The sequence below is a fragment of the Zerene cesonia genome, chromosome 10 (genome assembly GCF_012273895.1).
Source record: "Zerene cesonia ecotype Mississippi chromosome 10, Zerene_cesonia_1.1, whole genome shotgun sequence".
Taxonomy (NCBI): Eukaryota; Metazoa; Arthropoda; class Insecta; order Lepidoptera; family Pieridae; genus Zerene; species Zerene cesonia.
The window spans coordinates 5,082,663-5,099,494 of NC_052111.1; the positions used below are offsets into that span (position 1 = coordinate 5,082,663).

At 30.9% G+C, this 16,832-nt stretch overlaps 1 protein-coding gene across 11 annotated transcripts; it reads right to left on the bottom strand.

Annotated features, from left to right (window-relative positions):
- Window positions 1-49: 49 nt before the first annotated feature.
- LOC119829497 (sodium/hydrogen exchanger 7) lies at window positions 50-11,754 on the bottom strand. Of its 11 annotated transcripts, none has more exons than XM_038352027.1 (16): window positions 11,289-11,754; window positions 10,926-11,078; window positions 10,480-10,640; window positions 9,310-9,525; window positions 8,657-8,730; window positions 7,906-8,047; window positions 7,568-7,673; window positions 6,899-7,101; window positions 6,148-6,259; window positions 4,564-4,723; window positions 3,856-3,907; window positions 3,144-3,173; window positions 2,399-2,473; window positions 1,883-2,071; window positions 1,521-1,607; window positions 50-1,254 (listed from the first exon to the last, which is right to left on the bottom strand). In XM_038352027.1, the coding sequence occupies exons 1-16, from the start codon at window positions 11,515-11,517 to the stop codon at window positions 1,189-1,191; spliced, it is 2,055 nt and encodes a 684-aa protein (XP_038207955.1). In that variant the 5' UTR covers window positions 11,518-11,754; the 3' UTR covers window positions 50-1,188. The 11 variants fall into 11 exon arrangements, with proteins under 11 accessions (XP_038207955.1, XP_038207954.1, XP_038207956.1 ...); XM_038352026.1 differs by having other exon boundaries at window positions 4,552-4,723; XM_038352028.1 differs by having other exon boundaries at window positions 50-1,389; window positions 4,552-4,723.
- Between the last annotated feature and the right edge of the window lie 5,078 nt (window positions 11,755-16,832).

Here is a 16,832-nt window from a genome sequence, read left to right on the forward strand (position 1 = left end):
ACGAAGCGAAAAGCGAACGTGTATGTGTAAATACATCATTAAAATTTGCTGTTACTCTTACTTGCTCAGACAAGCAACCAATAAGTTGTTAAAGATAAAAGGCTTTATAATATAGGTAATTTGTGTATCCAGTATAATAAATTATTCACCTTTAAACGTCTTGTTTAATAGAGAACATAAGCAGATGTTAGCTTAAAATATAATACTTTAGTATAGCTTCTTCTGTCTTGAAATATACATGCTGAATTATAATAATCTTTAGACATACACACATTCAATATGGTTGTTGACAATGTTTTTTTTATTAAAAATGGCACAAATGGGTTTAAAGAAATATTTCAAGCATTGGTCGACATTGTTTTAAACCATATTTATGAGGTACATTTTTTTTTGCATTATATAATAAAATTTTATTAACATGAATGCTTAAAAATAGAAAATAAATTCAATTTAATACGGTCCTAGAATCTTTTGCTTTACAAGCCAAATAAAGGACGTGTTTGGTTAATAAATAAACAATAACAAATATGTAAAAAAAAGACATTTACAACCTATCTGAACTCGTTATATTCCCATTAAATGGATTACAATTAAAAGTAGCTTCCAGTTTCAGAAATACAAAAGACTTATTTGCCATGGATAATAATAATTTCATGTGCATTGTCGTATTACATTTAAGAAAATATGATAAGTGCTAAGTGTCGTTTAATAAATAATTATTTTGCACACAACACATAAAGCTATTAATGTGCTTCAAAATAGATACATAAGTAATATTTTATCTTACAACTATTAAAAGAAACACACTAAGATCAAGATGAAAAGAGATAATGCGTACAAATTGAATGTACCTACCTATCTAATACGAAGATTTATAATCGGAGCTCGGAGGTTATATTTCTAGTTTTAATTGAAGTTTTAAATTATCGGTCATGGACCAAGGCTAAACGCGTTGTCTTATTTAACATATTAAAATATATTTATTGTATCAATGGAGACTTGTAAAAAAAAAAATAAGTAATTTCTAGCCTCATTCCATGACATGGCAATTAAAACCCTCATTATCTACAAAACTAAACACGGCTTGTACAACTATGCATTTATGCTATTAAAATAAATATCGAAGTCACGACTTCATTTCTAATTTATTAAAATTCGTGGCACAAAGAGCAATCGCACAAACATCATTTATATATTACTTCCCGTTATACCTTCTACAGAAATCCGGGTGTCCACTAGTCCTGGCCAAAGTTGCTGCGTGCAATAATTAAAAATAAAGTGTTAAATTTTTCTAATTAAACTACTGTTTAAGACCTTATATCACAGTCGATGATCGATAACGATAAAAACTTATATATTCCCATATCCATTCCGAACGCTAAAAGATAGCTGCAACCAAAAAAAAGTATAGTAGTAAATAACTTCAAGGATAAACTAAATACGAAGACAAAGCCAATGCTCAAGCAAAAAAACTAAGGAGGCATATAAATAATTACATTTTTAATTTTATTTTAAAATACCTGCGGGTCGATACTTGTAGGAACGGGCTGTGGCTCATCAATACACAAGTCGGAGTCCGAATCAGTTCTTCGAAGACCATTATTATCCTGAAAAATTAATAGGATTTTGTGATAAATAAGACTTTCACGTTTTACGTTGACGAGAAAACAAAAGTTTTCGCAGGACCTTTAAAAAGTGAGATAAGTACAGCTTAAACTGCATAAACTGAAATTAAATATTCTCTAAGTCAATCAGACTCATTAGATAAGCATAACAGTTGTTAGTCCCTTTTTGGCGTTGTGTCTCCTTTATAACTACCACCAGCGGCTACCTTTTACTTAACCTTCCTACTACAAATAGTATAATCATTGACAGTCCTCACCCCTTGAGTGTATTGCCGTGTTGTGGTCAACAAACGCGCTAGAGGTCTGAAAAATGCCGGCAAAGTTTCAGTGAGCGGAGGTCTCGCGTGAGTGAGCAGAGGTTTCAGCAGACGCGAGTCTATGGCGCCCCAGAGCTTAGCGAGCCTGGCCTTCTCACTGCCACTATCACCACTGCCTCGCTGGCTATCCTGTTAAATAGACAAATAAAGCAATTAGAATATAAGCCGATAAAAGTTTCAATTTAACACTATACAAGAAACGCAATAAAGTTAGAAATCGAGGAAGTTTGATCAATTTAAAACATTTGGAAGCGTTATAACGGATAGTATAGATTATTTAAAATAGAGGATAAAACGAATATTTTAATATTTTTCAATGCTAAAATTATAACTTAATCAAATAAAATCATACGTAAACTTAATAAAAACTGCGATTATATGAAAATTAAAAAAAAAAAAGATGCACTCGCATCTGTACTTTGAACAACACATAAAGAAGGAAAGTAAATTACATACTTCTTGATAGTTTAGTTGCCAAGGCATTATCACTCCGCTCTCGTCTTTGCCCCACTTAACTACCATGCGGCCACTCTAGATCGAAACCAAATAAATTGAAAATAATATAACATGCAGTATTGCATAATGCGTGCCTTTTCATTTTTCTTTTGTATGTTTCATGCAGTGTATCATGCAAAATAAATTAAAGATAAAATATTCGTAAGTTGCAAAGAGGACAGAAAAGAAAGTATAAGGTAGAAATAAATTTCCCTTTAGCATAAAACATGCAAAGAAGGCGCACTATATCAGTGAAATGTCAGTGTTATTTTTCGGGAATATATGCTCTGGTAAAGTAATCGAGAAAAAGTAATCAAAAAGTTACAGTAATCATGCAATAATGCGTTTATTAATGAATGGTTAGAAACCATCAAAATTTCCGCATGCAATACAAGCGGCTTACAGATATTCTGTCACAACTGGCAGTATGTCCGTCCAAATTTCGGAGCCCCAAACTTATTTCCGCAGGCTGGTGACAAATATTTTGATTTTAAAATAAAAATAACATATTAAACATGAGAAAAAATATTGGTTATTCGTGTGAGCAATTAAAATTATCCCACAACATTGCTTCGCGGAAATTTCTCAGGCATATTTAGCACCGGATAATGATATGCTAGAACATTATTATCATGGACATGAATGTTACGATGGCAATAGAAGCACGACACGTATTAGCTCTGCAAATATCTCAGTATATACATACCGGGCTGCCCATCTCCGTGGCCTGGTACAGCTGCCACAATAATTGTTTGTTAATCACATGCGCGGTACTGATCCGAGTACGTTACGCAATTGGCTAATAATAATGCAACCTCACTTTACAAACATAAAAAAAAATTGGACGATATTATTCTTGATAATGAAACAGTACATTCAACTTTAATATTTATCAAAGTTTCACCTCACAAAAATAAAGTGAAATTAAATACAAGAATGAGAGTTATATTATTTTTATTCAATTGTTTATTAATATATTTTAAAATACAATCATGAAAATATTACAGCATTTTGATATATTATTATGTGAGGATGCATTACCAATGAGTGAAGCGACGTTTTATGAATAACAAGACACTGAGTGACGACTAAACTAATATTTGAATATCTCGTAAATATGAAGTGATGAATCTGAAAGATTCGATTCTAAACAATACCTGAACCTATAACGTAGCACTAAAGCATAAAATACTACAAATTAGTGCATTTATATAATTTGCTAAGCAAGAGCAATTTCTTAGCACTATTATACATTTTTACTTTAATAATAAGTACTATTTGCTTTGTACCATACACCATCAGAATAGTTAAAAAAAAGAGATTGTTATGTATAATAGAAGAAAATGTTGCGCTGTGTATTTTAAAGTTAGCTCAGATACCAGTATCGTGCAGTGTATTTTTGTTACAGCTGTACTTACATTTCGCACGTCTCTGAACGGTAACGCGTCGCTTTCTTCATTCTGCCCTTGACTGTAAACCGGTAACATAATACATAAATTCACGAAGAAAAATATAAGCTTATTTAAGGTTTGTACAGATGCAAAGAAAAGCTTAAAAGTATTGCTAAGCTTATAGTTATAAGTCAGTCTGCGTTAATTACTGACAGTTTTAGAAACGTTAAATAAAGTTACCGATAAGTCTTTTTAAGTCTTTATACAGTCGGATGCTTCGGCCGGTTTCAGTTTTAATTAAGTACCATGAAAAAAATACGATAACTTCCTAAATTTTGCATTATTTGATACTAATGTATTAATATTTTTAATATTACTAATATTTTTCGTCGAAATGTTGAAAGGGGAGCCACTAAGAAGCTACATATGGACTGTGTTTGGACGTTCTGTAGCTTCATAGTGGGGCTGTCATCTTTTCAAGTAAACTAACTACGTTTAGTACATTAATTATATTATGATTAAGGGCGGGTTGTTACTGTTTAACGTTAATGATTATCTTATTGATTTTATTTACCAAAACATTGGTGAAACATTCTCATTGCGAAAGCTAGGATACTTAGAGACATTAAGCAAAACCACCCGCTTAAATTTCAAATGAAAGATGAATGTTAGTATATTATTGGGCATATTATATAATATATTAAAATGGAATGATCGTTCAACCTAAGCTCGTACCCAGTGGGTATGCGCAGATAGGCGAGCGCGTGTGTTGCCGCCCCGCCTTGTAGCACCACGGTCGCGATCACAATCAGCGATGTCGTTGTTAACATCGCTTGCCGCGCTTCCGACACGGTGTTGCGGATTGCCAACGCGAAAGACATGGCTCCGCGGAGTCCTGTACGATTGCAAATAAAAAAAAAACAAGATCATACACTCCAATCTTTCATTTCAGAGGTGACAATTGTTATAGGTATCACTTTTCAATTGATCGATGATGTAATGAATATAACAGTAAAACTTACATATTATTATTGAATGAAAATTCTACGACATTAGGTTCATTAAACTTGTTCACAGATTAATAGACGTAAAATTTAATTAACTTAATATCTACTTGTGACAATTATAGCCGTAACCAATTGACTTTCCACTTAGCGCATTTGCTTTGATTCGATTTCCAGTGGGCGTTATTATGATTTTTTGATTGCTAGCTTTCCGCCCGCGGCTTTGCCTATGTAGTCAAAGAAAAAGATACTTCCTCGCATAAAATTCTTTTTTGATTTTCTGAGTGACTGACTCTTTTAAGAGGAAATTGCTTAACAAATAAAAGTATCGTAAGCGAAGCTTACGAAAATGTATAAAGAAAATGGGATTTGGATTATGTAATCTTAAAACTATATCGTATTACGTATAAATTTAATTTTTAGTTTTATAGCATTGAAATGCTTTATAAATGAGAAATTTTGAAAGAATAGAAAAAATTTCGTATTACGTATAGTCACTTCACAATTTAAGAAAAAAATTATCGGAATGAAAAAATTTACTCATTATGATGTCACAATGACATACTAAGGTTATCCGTTATTCCTCACCGTTATCATTCTAAAAGTGAAAATTTTAATGACTAAATAAATTACAATGTGTAATGAAGGACCATAAATTTTTATTCCTTTACGAGTCTAGTTATGTATACTTTACATTAATATTTACCATCAACAAAGGCATCATTATAATATTACCTTAAGGTTTTAGTAAACAGAAAAATATCAAAGTTTTCGAGATATAAAGATACAATCGTTATACGTATAATAATTGATTTATTAATTACTAGCTGCGCCCCGCGGTTTCACCCGCGTAAGTCCGTATCCCGTAGTAATATCGGGATAAAAAGTTGTCTATATGTTATTCCAGTTGTCCAGCTGTCTACGTACCAAATTTCATTGCAACCGGTTCAGTAGTTTTTGCGTGGCACTAACACACACATCCTTACAATCTTTCGCATTTATTATATTAGTAGGATAGGATAGGATAGGAAATAGAATTTAGGTTTATCAATAAATTATCAGAGTTTGTGTTTTATTTATTTTCAACCGATTTTAGAGAATAGGAGGAGGTTCTATCTCCACTGAATTTTTGTTGTGTTTGTTACCTCAGAACTTTTGTTAGGGTGAATTGATTTTGATGACACTTTTTTTTTATTTAAAAGCTGGTACCATTTAAATTTGTTCTAGTTCTGACAATATGAAGTCGTTTTCGTTTTTTGTCAGAAATAATTACTTGATTATGAAATTTAATAAGTAAAAATACATATAAACTTACCAGAGAAGAAAAGCATGTGTTGAAAATTCATGGGTATAGGTGGTTTTCGTCCGAGATTCAGCAAGAATGAGAGAGGATAGATATTCACCGCCCGACCAAGTGTTGATGTTAACTGAACTCTGTCTTAAGGATCCTTATCATTATTAAAAAGTTAAAGTTTTCAATTTGCAAATATTTAAACTTATATTTCAACTTTTTGTTGGAATATAATTTTTGATGAAATTGTGTGTGTGTTTTTCTTATGACATGGCTCGAATATTGAAAGTTTAATGTTATACAGATAAAACAAATAAACCGACCCTACCAATCATCCTACCTACCACCATATTGAAAGACCATATCTCAATTTAACGGTTTCACATCGACAGATTAAAATTAACCAAAAAATAAGGCATTTGTAAGCCGGACGTTACTATTCAGTTCAATTGAAGCTTTACATTAGTTAGACTGGTCAATTATGTAAAAAATCGTTGTAAAAAAAATTGAAATAAAAATATAAAAAAAACACACACACACACATAAAATTGTTTCATAATTATTTACATCATATATACACTATTTAATATTTATAACTGAAAATTTGCGTCTCTAAAGTCATGAGGTCTTCTGTGTTTTACCGACGGGGAGTCCTTCTTACCACTATTACTGTTATTTATGTTCTGTTTTAGATGAATAAGCCATGTTATTGTTTTTAATGGTGGCAAATAAAAGTATTTCTTTTTCTATTGTTTGAGTATTTTAAAAAGGATACAAATCCAGCAATTATAAACCATGGATCGAAGTGATGTTTCGGAAACGTGAACATGGATACGCCGATGTAAGTGAATATGAAATTCTCGGCGAGAAAATTGAGCAATTCAAATAACTGCTTGGTCCTGTTCCTGGAGTCTGCGGACAGGTTGTTGTATGTGTAATGCGCTTGGCATATACCACAGAATAGAACCGCAACCACACCTGTAAAGTCATGATTGTTCTTATGTTAATATAATAATCAAATGTATCGAACTTCAATTCAGTGCCTGGGATACGATGACAGAAATAAAAAATATGAATGTGAAATATTTTTCTAGCTAGTTATCATATCTGATACAGCTGGGCCGATTGTAATGTGACTTTGTCAGATCCTAAAAAAACATTAAAGAAAAAGAAAGAAAGCAATCCTTTCTGACACGCCTTTATTAGCTTTAACTTCAGTTTGTTGTTGACCTACTCCTTGAAACTAGTTTTTAATCATGTTAAACAGATTTAACTCAAGCTTAGTTCACTTTTAATTAAGAATCAATGACAATACAAAAATTTCATAAGGTTATTGAATTGGCCTGATTAAGATCGGCAGCATTAAATTACATATACTCTTAATTAGGGTAAAGGAGAGAACAGTTGATTCTGTCATTAAAGCTTAAACTGTATGTATTTTTACCTGTCAGTTCGCAAACTTCCGCGATTAGGAAAGCAGCATACGACATGAGCACGAAGAGAGCCGATTCGAGCAGCGGCCAATCACGCACGTGGGTGAATTTTGTCATGTGTTGCGGAATTAAGGAAATAATTACAGTTACACACTATCTTTTTTGACATGATAGACTATTTTATGTAAGTAAAAATTGTGAAAAAGATGGAACTAGCTTTTTTCTTTATTTTCAGATGTTTGTAATTTTATTTGATTCCTTTATTTGCAGATAATTTGATTGATTGCGCTTAAAAAATTGCGATTCGAATTAGGTCAATATATAAATAAAAAATGTTTCAAAAGGATATCAATGCAGTCAAACATCCCATCAGAGCACCAACAATAAGCGAAAGGCTGAATATCCCGATAAAGTCGCCAATGGCCGCTAGGAATGCTGTTATTTCAAATTCGCCGTCTGTTGAGTATCTCTTCTCGTAATTTTGTATGGCTCTGAAATTTATTTTAAAAGTCAATGTATTATAGCGTACTGTGTTATCTACATAAATTGCGTTTTCTCTTGAAACATATGTATATTAATGTCTTTTATAATTATTTGATAGCACTATTCATTAATTAAATTGCTACAAACATTAAGTCTTGCAGAAGATACACATAATGGAGAGAATTATAGATATCATGCCATAACTGTATTAATTAAAGGCTAAGAATGATTTTACGAATAATTTAAACTCAATTTGCTATCAATTTTTCAATCGCGTTTTGAAAGATGTTAATATCATTATTGAATCTTGAAAAATAAACATGCAAGCATTGACAAATCTAAAAATAACGTTTTAATTATAGTTCTTGACTTATAATGGCCCATTAAATTGTTGTTAGAAAATATCCAAGCGGCATGGTTTTAAATATTCATTGAAATAAAAAACTTCTTTCATGGCAGTAATATTAAAACTTTTCTGTACGATTGTTTACAAAACTGCCTAATATATTAGACAGAGTATTGGACAATTATAGTGCATTGGGTAATTTATGAATGAGTTTGTAAGTTTAGATATGTCAATGCAAGTTATGTTTATGACTGAATAAAGTTAACATTACCCGCTGAGTACTAAAGCCACTGCATCATTGAGAACACTCTCACCAAATATCATTGCATACAGATTGACATCAACCTAAAAGTAAATATGTATAATGAATAAATAATTGTCACAAGCTCGTGCTTAGAAATAATTTTATGAGCTGGCTGCTAGCTGCTTGCCCCATGTCTGCTGGGATTGGTAGGAACAATGTGTCTTAGTTCTGGTGGAGAATGTCAAAATTTGTCATTACGTTTATTCAATGCAAAAAAAATCAAAACTTTACTCTTTATCACTCCATAGTATAAAAAAAAAACACTTTCTATGTCCCTATGTATACTTAAATCTTTAAAACTATGCAACAGATTTTGATGGGGTTTTTAATAGATAGTATTTGTATAACATTTATTTATTAAACTACTCCGGATAAACTAGTGCGAAGTCGCGGGCTAGTTATCCTACTAATATTAAAAATATGAAAGATTGTAAGGATGTGTGTGTTTGTTGCTCTTTCACGCAAAGACTACTGATTGGTTCAGTAATGAAATTTGGTATGTAGACAGCTGGACAACTGGAATAACATACAGGCAACTTTTTATCCCGATATTCCTGCAGCTAGTATTACATAAATCTGCACATAATACATATGTATAAGTTTTAATGACATATACACACCTTCAATTGCGAAAAAATAGCTAGTACAGTCAGTGGATCTGTAGGCGATATAAGAGCACCAAAATACAAGGTGTCCAAAAATGTAAAACTTGAAGCCAGTGACGCAGGCATCAGTTGAACAAACCCATACATTAGAGATCCAATGACAAGGGCAGAAAGTGCTGTTCCAACCATAGCAAAAGTTAATATAGCACCTAAATTACGAAAGAAGTATTTCTGAAAAAAAAATACACGAATTTAAACATCTCTTCCTTTTAAATTCGTCAAAATTTTATTCATTCCATTTTTTTACATGTGATAGTAGAATATACTATAAGGGTATATATTTTATTCATATTTTCAGGACTTAAAAGTCCTGTAAAATACCAAACTTTTTTAAAATTTGTATGAAAATAAACAGTTCAAAATTACTTGAAATTTAGTATTATAATTCAAGTTATATTAACTATTTAATATATATTAGAGTCAGTTTGTATTATTGAAAAAAAATACTTCATATTGTGTGCAAACATATTATATAAGAACTAGGAACTAGTGGTCGGCTACATATATAGCCTATAGCACTCAGGAATTATATACCTACTCGATAATGCAAGAATATATAAAATTGGTCCAGTAGTTTCTGAGACTAGCACTCTCAAATAAACAAAGAAGCTCATAGCTTTATATTATTAGTACCAATAGATGATATGAAGAATTTAATTGATAAAATTTTATACTTTATACTTATTATTCTCATTAAGCTAACATATTACAAAGACCAGTTTTAGATATTGGTGCTATGAATACCTTTCCTTATGAATCACAAAATTTTCCATAAACAATTATAATTAATATACATGTTAATTAATATTAATGTTCGAGTTTACATTTGCTAAATAATACAAACAAATTGAATAGTTTTAGTTGCTTCCATAATAATAATTGGATTGAATATTACAAAGGTGTCTATTAATATACAAAAATGCTCTTATATGTGTTTCTTCATGTTTAATCTACAGGACCATCATTAAAGAAATACACATACTCAATCTGGTTTGAGGCAGATAAGTTTATGGATGATTATGAATTTGATAAAATTTACATTTAATATGCATTTGATATAAATCTTTTATCTTATTTGATTTTGATAAGAAAACAGTTTAAAATTTGAAGTAATTTAGTACTTACCCTCTTTAAGCAATACCCTGCGTGAAAAATAATTGGTGGCAGAATTATATTGAAAAAAATTTCAGGATCAAATGTTGCCTTAAGGTCTATTTCATTTTGTTCCACATTCACAATTTCCCCTCTAAAGCTGTAAGCATATGTTTTATTTGGTATAGAAGCATCTGTAATACAAATAACATATTAATATAAAATTGCATGTAACTGTAATGCAATAGGTACGTCAAATAATATGATGAACTAGTCTTGTAAAAAATAATAAAAATTGTAAAACAAATCTACAATTAGAGTGTATTTTCTACTGGTATTTTTCATCAAACTAGTGGCTAAGGAATTGAGTAAAATCATGACAAAAGAAAAACAAAAAATGTGAGCTTTCCTCTAATATTACTTTAGATAGCCTTCACAATGTTTTTTCTTGTAGTATCTACTTAAAATAGAAAACTGACCTCCAGTTACTTGTATTTTATCTGGAAAGTGAAATCGGACCATGTCTGGAGGAACAGACAGGTTGTATTTGGAGTCTGGATCTGGGTGAGCATCAATATATGTGATTTCATTTGTACTGCTTCCATAGCGAATTATGGCACCAACTATCAGACCTGAAAATAATAATTGTTGTAACATTGCACCAAATGAAGTTAATAAATAATTTTTATGATCATAAGATTTCTTAATTAATGTACATACATTTAATCTAATCTATCTAGTATAAATATGTCCTATATCAGTTAAAATACTTGTTTGAAGTTCCTTCAATATCAAGGTCAAATTTAGTGTTTATATTAAGAGCCACTGTTATCTTAGCTTACCATATATAACAGCCAAGCCGGTTTCGTGGAGCCAGCTCACACGACGATGTTTAAATACCCAGATAGTCAGTACAGTAAGAGTAAGAAGACATGTATAAATAAGAAGATTTAAACTATCTATTCTATGAAGCAAAGTAGCTTTAGCATCTAAGGCTATATCTGTTCCTGATGCATCACATGACACTATTATGTATAAAAATATATTTACGAAAGCAATATACAGATTCATCTTGCACAATGAAATAAAATATCACATCACAGGAAAAAATCGATTTGAAATTATGGCTAGCACACAATACACAGCACTTTACAGTAATGTTATCTAGTTTTTGTATAAACCCAAGGCTTAAACTAAATTGTAACTATAATTAACGAATTCCCCTCTTTCGTTAATCTTCAGTCGATTCTATAGATTGATTGAAAACACCGAAACGATTTCAACTTTTGTGACGATTTTGTCAAACTGACTTAATTTTGACATATAAACAACTGCTTCTGCTTTTTCTGTATCTGACGTTGGAAACTCATCTTTATTTCTTCCACTTTAAAGATCTCAATAAGTCAACCAGACTCCAAAATGTTTCCTTATAAATGGACATCTGTCAAATGAAATGTGAATAAAGTTGACATTTTGATTTTTTATTAAACATCAGTAGTCCAGGTTCGTGGTAATTGACTATCAAAATAATGTCATATATTCACTTTTTTAGTGGCGCTATAGGCTATTTTACTGTGATTGTGATTGTACAAAAAATTATATTGGAGGAATAGGGGCGAGATGTGATCATTTGCAAAGCAATGATTAAGTATATATTGAAAGAAAATTTTAATTTTAACTATAAATCCATAAATTAATTCCCCTAACAAAATACTTACTAAAATCTTTGTGTGTCTGTTATAAAAAGATCGATCGTGACGAAACTTTGGCTGGCAGAAAGTTTGGTTTTCTATGAAGATAACACATTAACTAACTTTGAATAAGAATAAAAAAATCAACGTAGTTAAAATTGTGAACGCCACCTCTGAATTCCTTAAGTTCTATTTAATTATAGATATTTCAAAATCTTGTCGAGGGTGCGATTGTTATAGTACATACGCTTTGTATGTATATAACAAGACTCAGATAGGTAACACAGGCAAAACGAAGTTTTTTTTTATCAAAAGATACCATTTCAAGCATAAAAGCTACCTACCTCTGTATATTATTATTAAATTAAACTGTGTGAGTGATTTACAACGATAATTCTGATTTCTTGAAGAAAAAATCTCGTTTTGGCTCTGCAAAGTCTGTTAGCGTCTGAAAAATGCCGCTTTGCTTTTAAAAAACGTTTAGGAATATTTTTTTATCATTTACTTATTCCTGTGGAAAAAATCTGATTTTATAGGACATACCTAAGTAGAGTCTTTTTAATAGACATGTAGAAGTTTTACAATTAGATATACACATTGTTTATTTTTTTATCTTTGATCACGTGTTTTTAGAGAATTAATACTCTCGATATATCAATTATTCATAGCTACGTTTTAAAAATTTCTGTTTAAAACATTGGTGTGTAAAAGTGAAGGGCGGAAGCTAAGACAATGTTGAAGGTCAATGGGCAGTTAATATACTTACCTGTAAGTTCGGAAGAATTGTTAGGGACACTTTTGTGTTATGCGCAGGTATGTATTATTTTAACTTATACACTTATTACATTAACATATTCTGTGCTCTAAATAATGAAAGCATTCGAATAGATTTGGTAGGTACCATCACCGGTGATAACTAGAGCTATATCAATTAACAACTGAAGTCTGGATACGACACGATATCGCTTTTGAAAGCTATTTAGAACTTCAGAAGCCTACACGTATCTGGAGCAACTGTATTCAGCGTACTACAATCTCAGACTACAATATTACATTGCCCCGATATTATATTGTGTAGGATACCAACTGATTACAATTGCAGTAAAAATATTTGACTCGGTGAAATACACATAAAATATGCTACATATTGAATTGAACTAGGTTGGTATCTAAAAATGAGAGATTGTTTAAATATTTGCACATAAACAGGTCAATGCAACCTTTATGAAACCTTAAAGCAATTGGGTACCTTATTACGGAAATGAAATGTCTTTGCCAATAAAATTGTGAAATAATAATATTTTTGTACCTATTGAATAATAATTTTGTTTGAGGTTTCTCTATCATATCATTTCCCAATTTAATGTTTCAACCTACTGGGGTGTTCGATTTTCTGCACTACAGAACCATACGCATCGTTTATGTAAGATGTCCAACTCCGAATATAGTTTTAAAATTATTATGAATCAGCTTAATTAATACAACAGTATGGCGCTGCTATGATAAAACATAAAAATAGCGAGTTATAAGAGAACATGTTTTTATGTAGGTGACAAACGGCTTATGAAGAAATTGATAACTGACCCTCAGTTGCTATTACTTCCTATTTTTGTTAAGGTTAATGTCGTTTTTAGCCTAAAGGGCTTCAATATAGCGTGAACAGGCGAGACAACCTGAAGGCTAATCTAAGTTTTACGTTTGTTATATAGGCATTTCATGTTTTCATTATACAATTAATATTATTCATACTGTGTATAGTACCTACACAAAAAGAGGATGGTTTGGTTGAGATGAAGTCCAGACGAAATTAAAAAATTAAAATAATACAACATATGCATATTTTTCCTAAATAGTCCTTTTCGTTGTTTTTTAAAATTAAAAAGCGGGATATCTTATTTGAAACGATTTCTTCGATTTCCGATAATTACGTAGTTTGGCGCTCTAAGCATACGTGCGAACCGAGCATAAATTATTACTGCACGCTTTTTTTTCATAACGTATGGTTCAAGCTGGGGTATCGTTTTTTCGGTTTTCCAAATAGAACTCTTCTTTAAATGTGCGAATCACATACAAGTAAATTATATAAATAATAACTAATTAATTCAACTGTATTTTTGAAATCATTCTAAAACAAACATAACGCTACAACTTTTTATAGGTACCTACTTTTTCTTGAAAATACTAAGGTTCGTTTATGTTGATAACGATGTAACGATAATCGTTTTAAAAATAATATAATTTTTGTAGATTATTTTGCTACTTTATTTTTTTTTATTTTCCCGTATATATCAGTTTAATTCTCTATATAGATAGGTACTACAAAGGTATTATTAACTACATATTGTAATAATATGCAGAATCTTAAAGATTAATAATGATTGATTGACTTAATATTTAGTTTTAATGATACTATGGATAACAATTTACATGCGGAACTCACGACAATGAATTAGCCGAGGTGCATATTTGAAATTAAAACTAGTTTTATATCAATAGCTAATGTTTTATTTCCTTTTATTAACTTCCACCTTGTAATTTTTATATTACGAACTTTTGTAATGTGTCATGTGAAATACAATAAGATGAATTTAACTGAAACGTAGTGTTCGTACCGATGTTATGTTTACACAGGTTTTTCGTACAAAATTGCATTTTTCGTCCTATTATGTCTTATAAAGATAAACACAAAAAAAAAAGTATATATTACTAGCTGCACCCGGCAAACGCTGTTCTGCCTTACTCTGATCATTTAGAGGTATGAAAAATAGATGTTAGCCGATTCTCAAACATACTCGATATGCACACAAAATTTCATAAGAATCGGTCAAGCCGTTTCGGACGAGTATGGCAACGAAAACTGTGACACGAGAATTTTATATATTAGATAATACGTACACAGGTAATGCAATATATTTAAGGAAAATTTAGGTGGTATAAAGAACCAGTTCTTTCTGGTAAGTGCAGCTCCATTTCCGAAGCAAAAAGCATCAGCTTGTTGAACGGCAATGTATTATTCAGTCTATTTATATTTGTTTTTACCAGGTACTCGTAATAAGTGTACATAGTTACTTTAAATGCAAGGAGACTACAAATATTTATTTTATTTTTAAGCGCTAAACAATCGAGTCCTTATCTGACCTTTGTTAATCAGATAAATCATGTCATATATTTTTGGAAATGTTGTTATGTTCTCTTTTCTTAATCAACACTTCATGTTTAGCACGGTAAATATTTAATATTGCATTTTGAGTCTCCAATACAAACCTCTTTTAAAGAAGATGCATTAAAAAGATTAGATACGTACCTACTTGCTTCATAAAACTATTGTTTTTGATTGTAGCACTTATCGTCATGTTACACAATAATTAATAATTATTAATTGTTTATTAGGTCTTTTTAACTGCAATAAAATTATTTTACTCAACTCTGTAATTACCACGCTTTTATTACGGGTTACATAAAATAACTTATAAATCACGTTTACAATACTTTGACTTTCGTCTAATTAATACTGGCCTAAATTAAACACAGCCTTGTTTAAATGTGAATTCCAATTTAATTTAGGTTTTCCCACTTGTAAGATGTTTGATTTGTCAAATATGTAATACAAGATAATCATATTATAAAAGATGTTAAGTGAATAGAAGTGTGTATCTAATATCTACACTATTATTATAAGGAGGAAAAATATGAATGTAAGTATGTTTTTAATGCTCTCACTCGAAAAATTATGGACCGATTGCAAAAATTATATCACCATTTGAATGTTGCAACTTAACTCAGTGACATAACCTATATATATGTACCACTGGCGAAGCCGAGGGAACAGCTAGTTTTATATATTGTGGATATAATATGTCCAAGTAGAGGCAACCTAATTTATATGCATATATCTCGTAAACTATTTATCCTTTTTATAGTGGAGAAATCTTGCAAAGATTCCCCTGGCCCCATAGAAGAAGCGTTGGGTAATGGCGGATTCCTATCTACTAAAACAGCACTGTGTGTGTTCTAGTCGCATTGGTGAAGGGGTCACGGGAACTTGTTGGAATTCTTACAGCCACCCTCTAAACCTCCAATGCCCACAATTGCGTTATCGTTCACTCTGTGAATCTCCATGGAAATTTTATTCGAATTAACTCAGTAGTTTTTACGTTATTTACTTTTGATAAGCATATGATAGAATTGTGAATTGTACAGAAATGTCTGGTTACTGTCTTATTATATGTATAGATTATAGAATCTTATTTGTTTCTTTTGGCGTTATGATCTGTTGGTTGCAAATGAATCATGTTGACAACGCTATTATTTTTTGTTCAATGTAAATATCTGCGTTGTATGTCAAGGTAACCGTTACGGTAAATAAAAATGCATAGATTAATGCGCTTAGCATTCCTTCGTCTAAACTGCTCAGATGATGTTTTTGTATTATGCAATAATATTAATATATTGCATTTGAATTTCAAAATTTACTCCAAACTAAGTCCCAACCCAACAATATATGTAACCTATATTGTTATTAATTTCTAATTCTTGTTCTCAGTATATGAAGTATTTGTTCTTGAAACCCGAGAATACGTAAAGTAGAGATTGTATACTTATTGGAAATGATGATTTAGTTGAGGATATTCTGAAATAATTAACAACTATTTCATTGTGTACTTATAACACTTCATCTCATGTGTAAAAGCCACA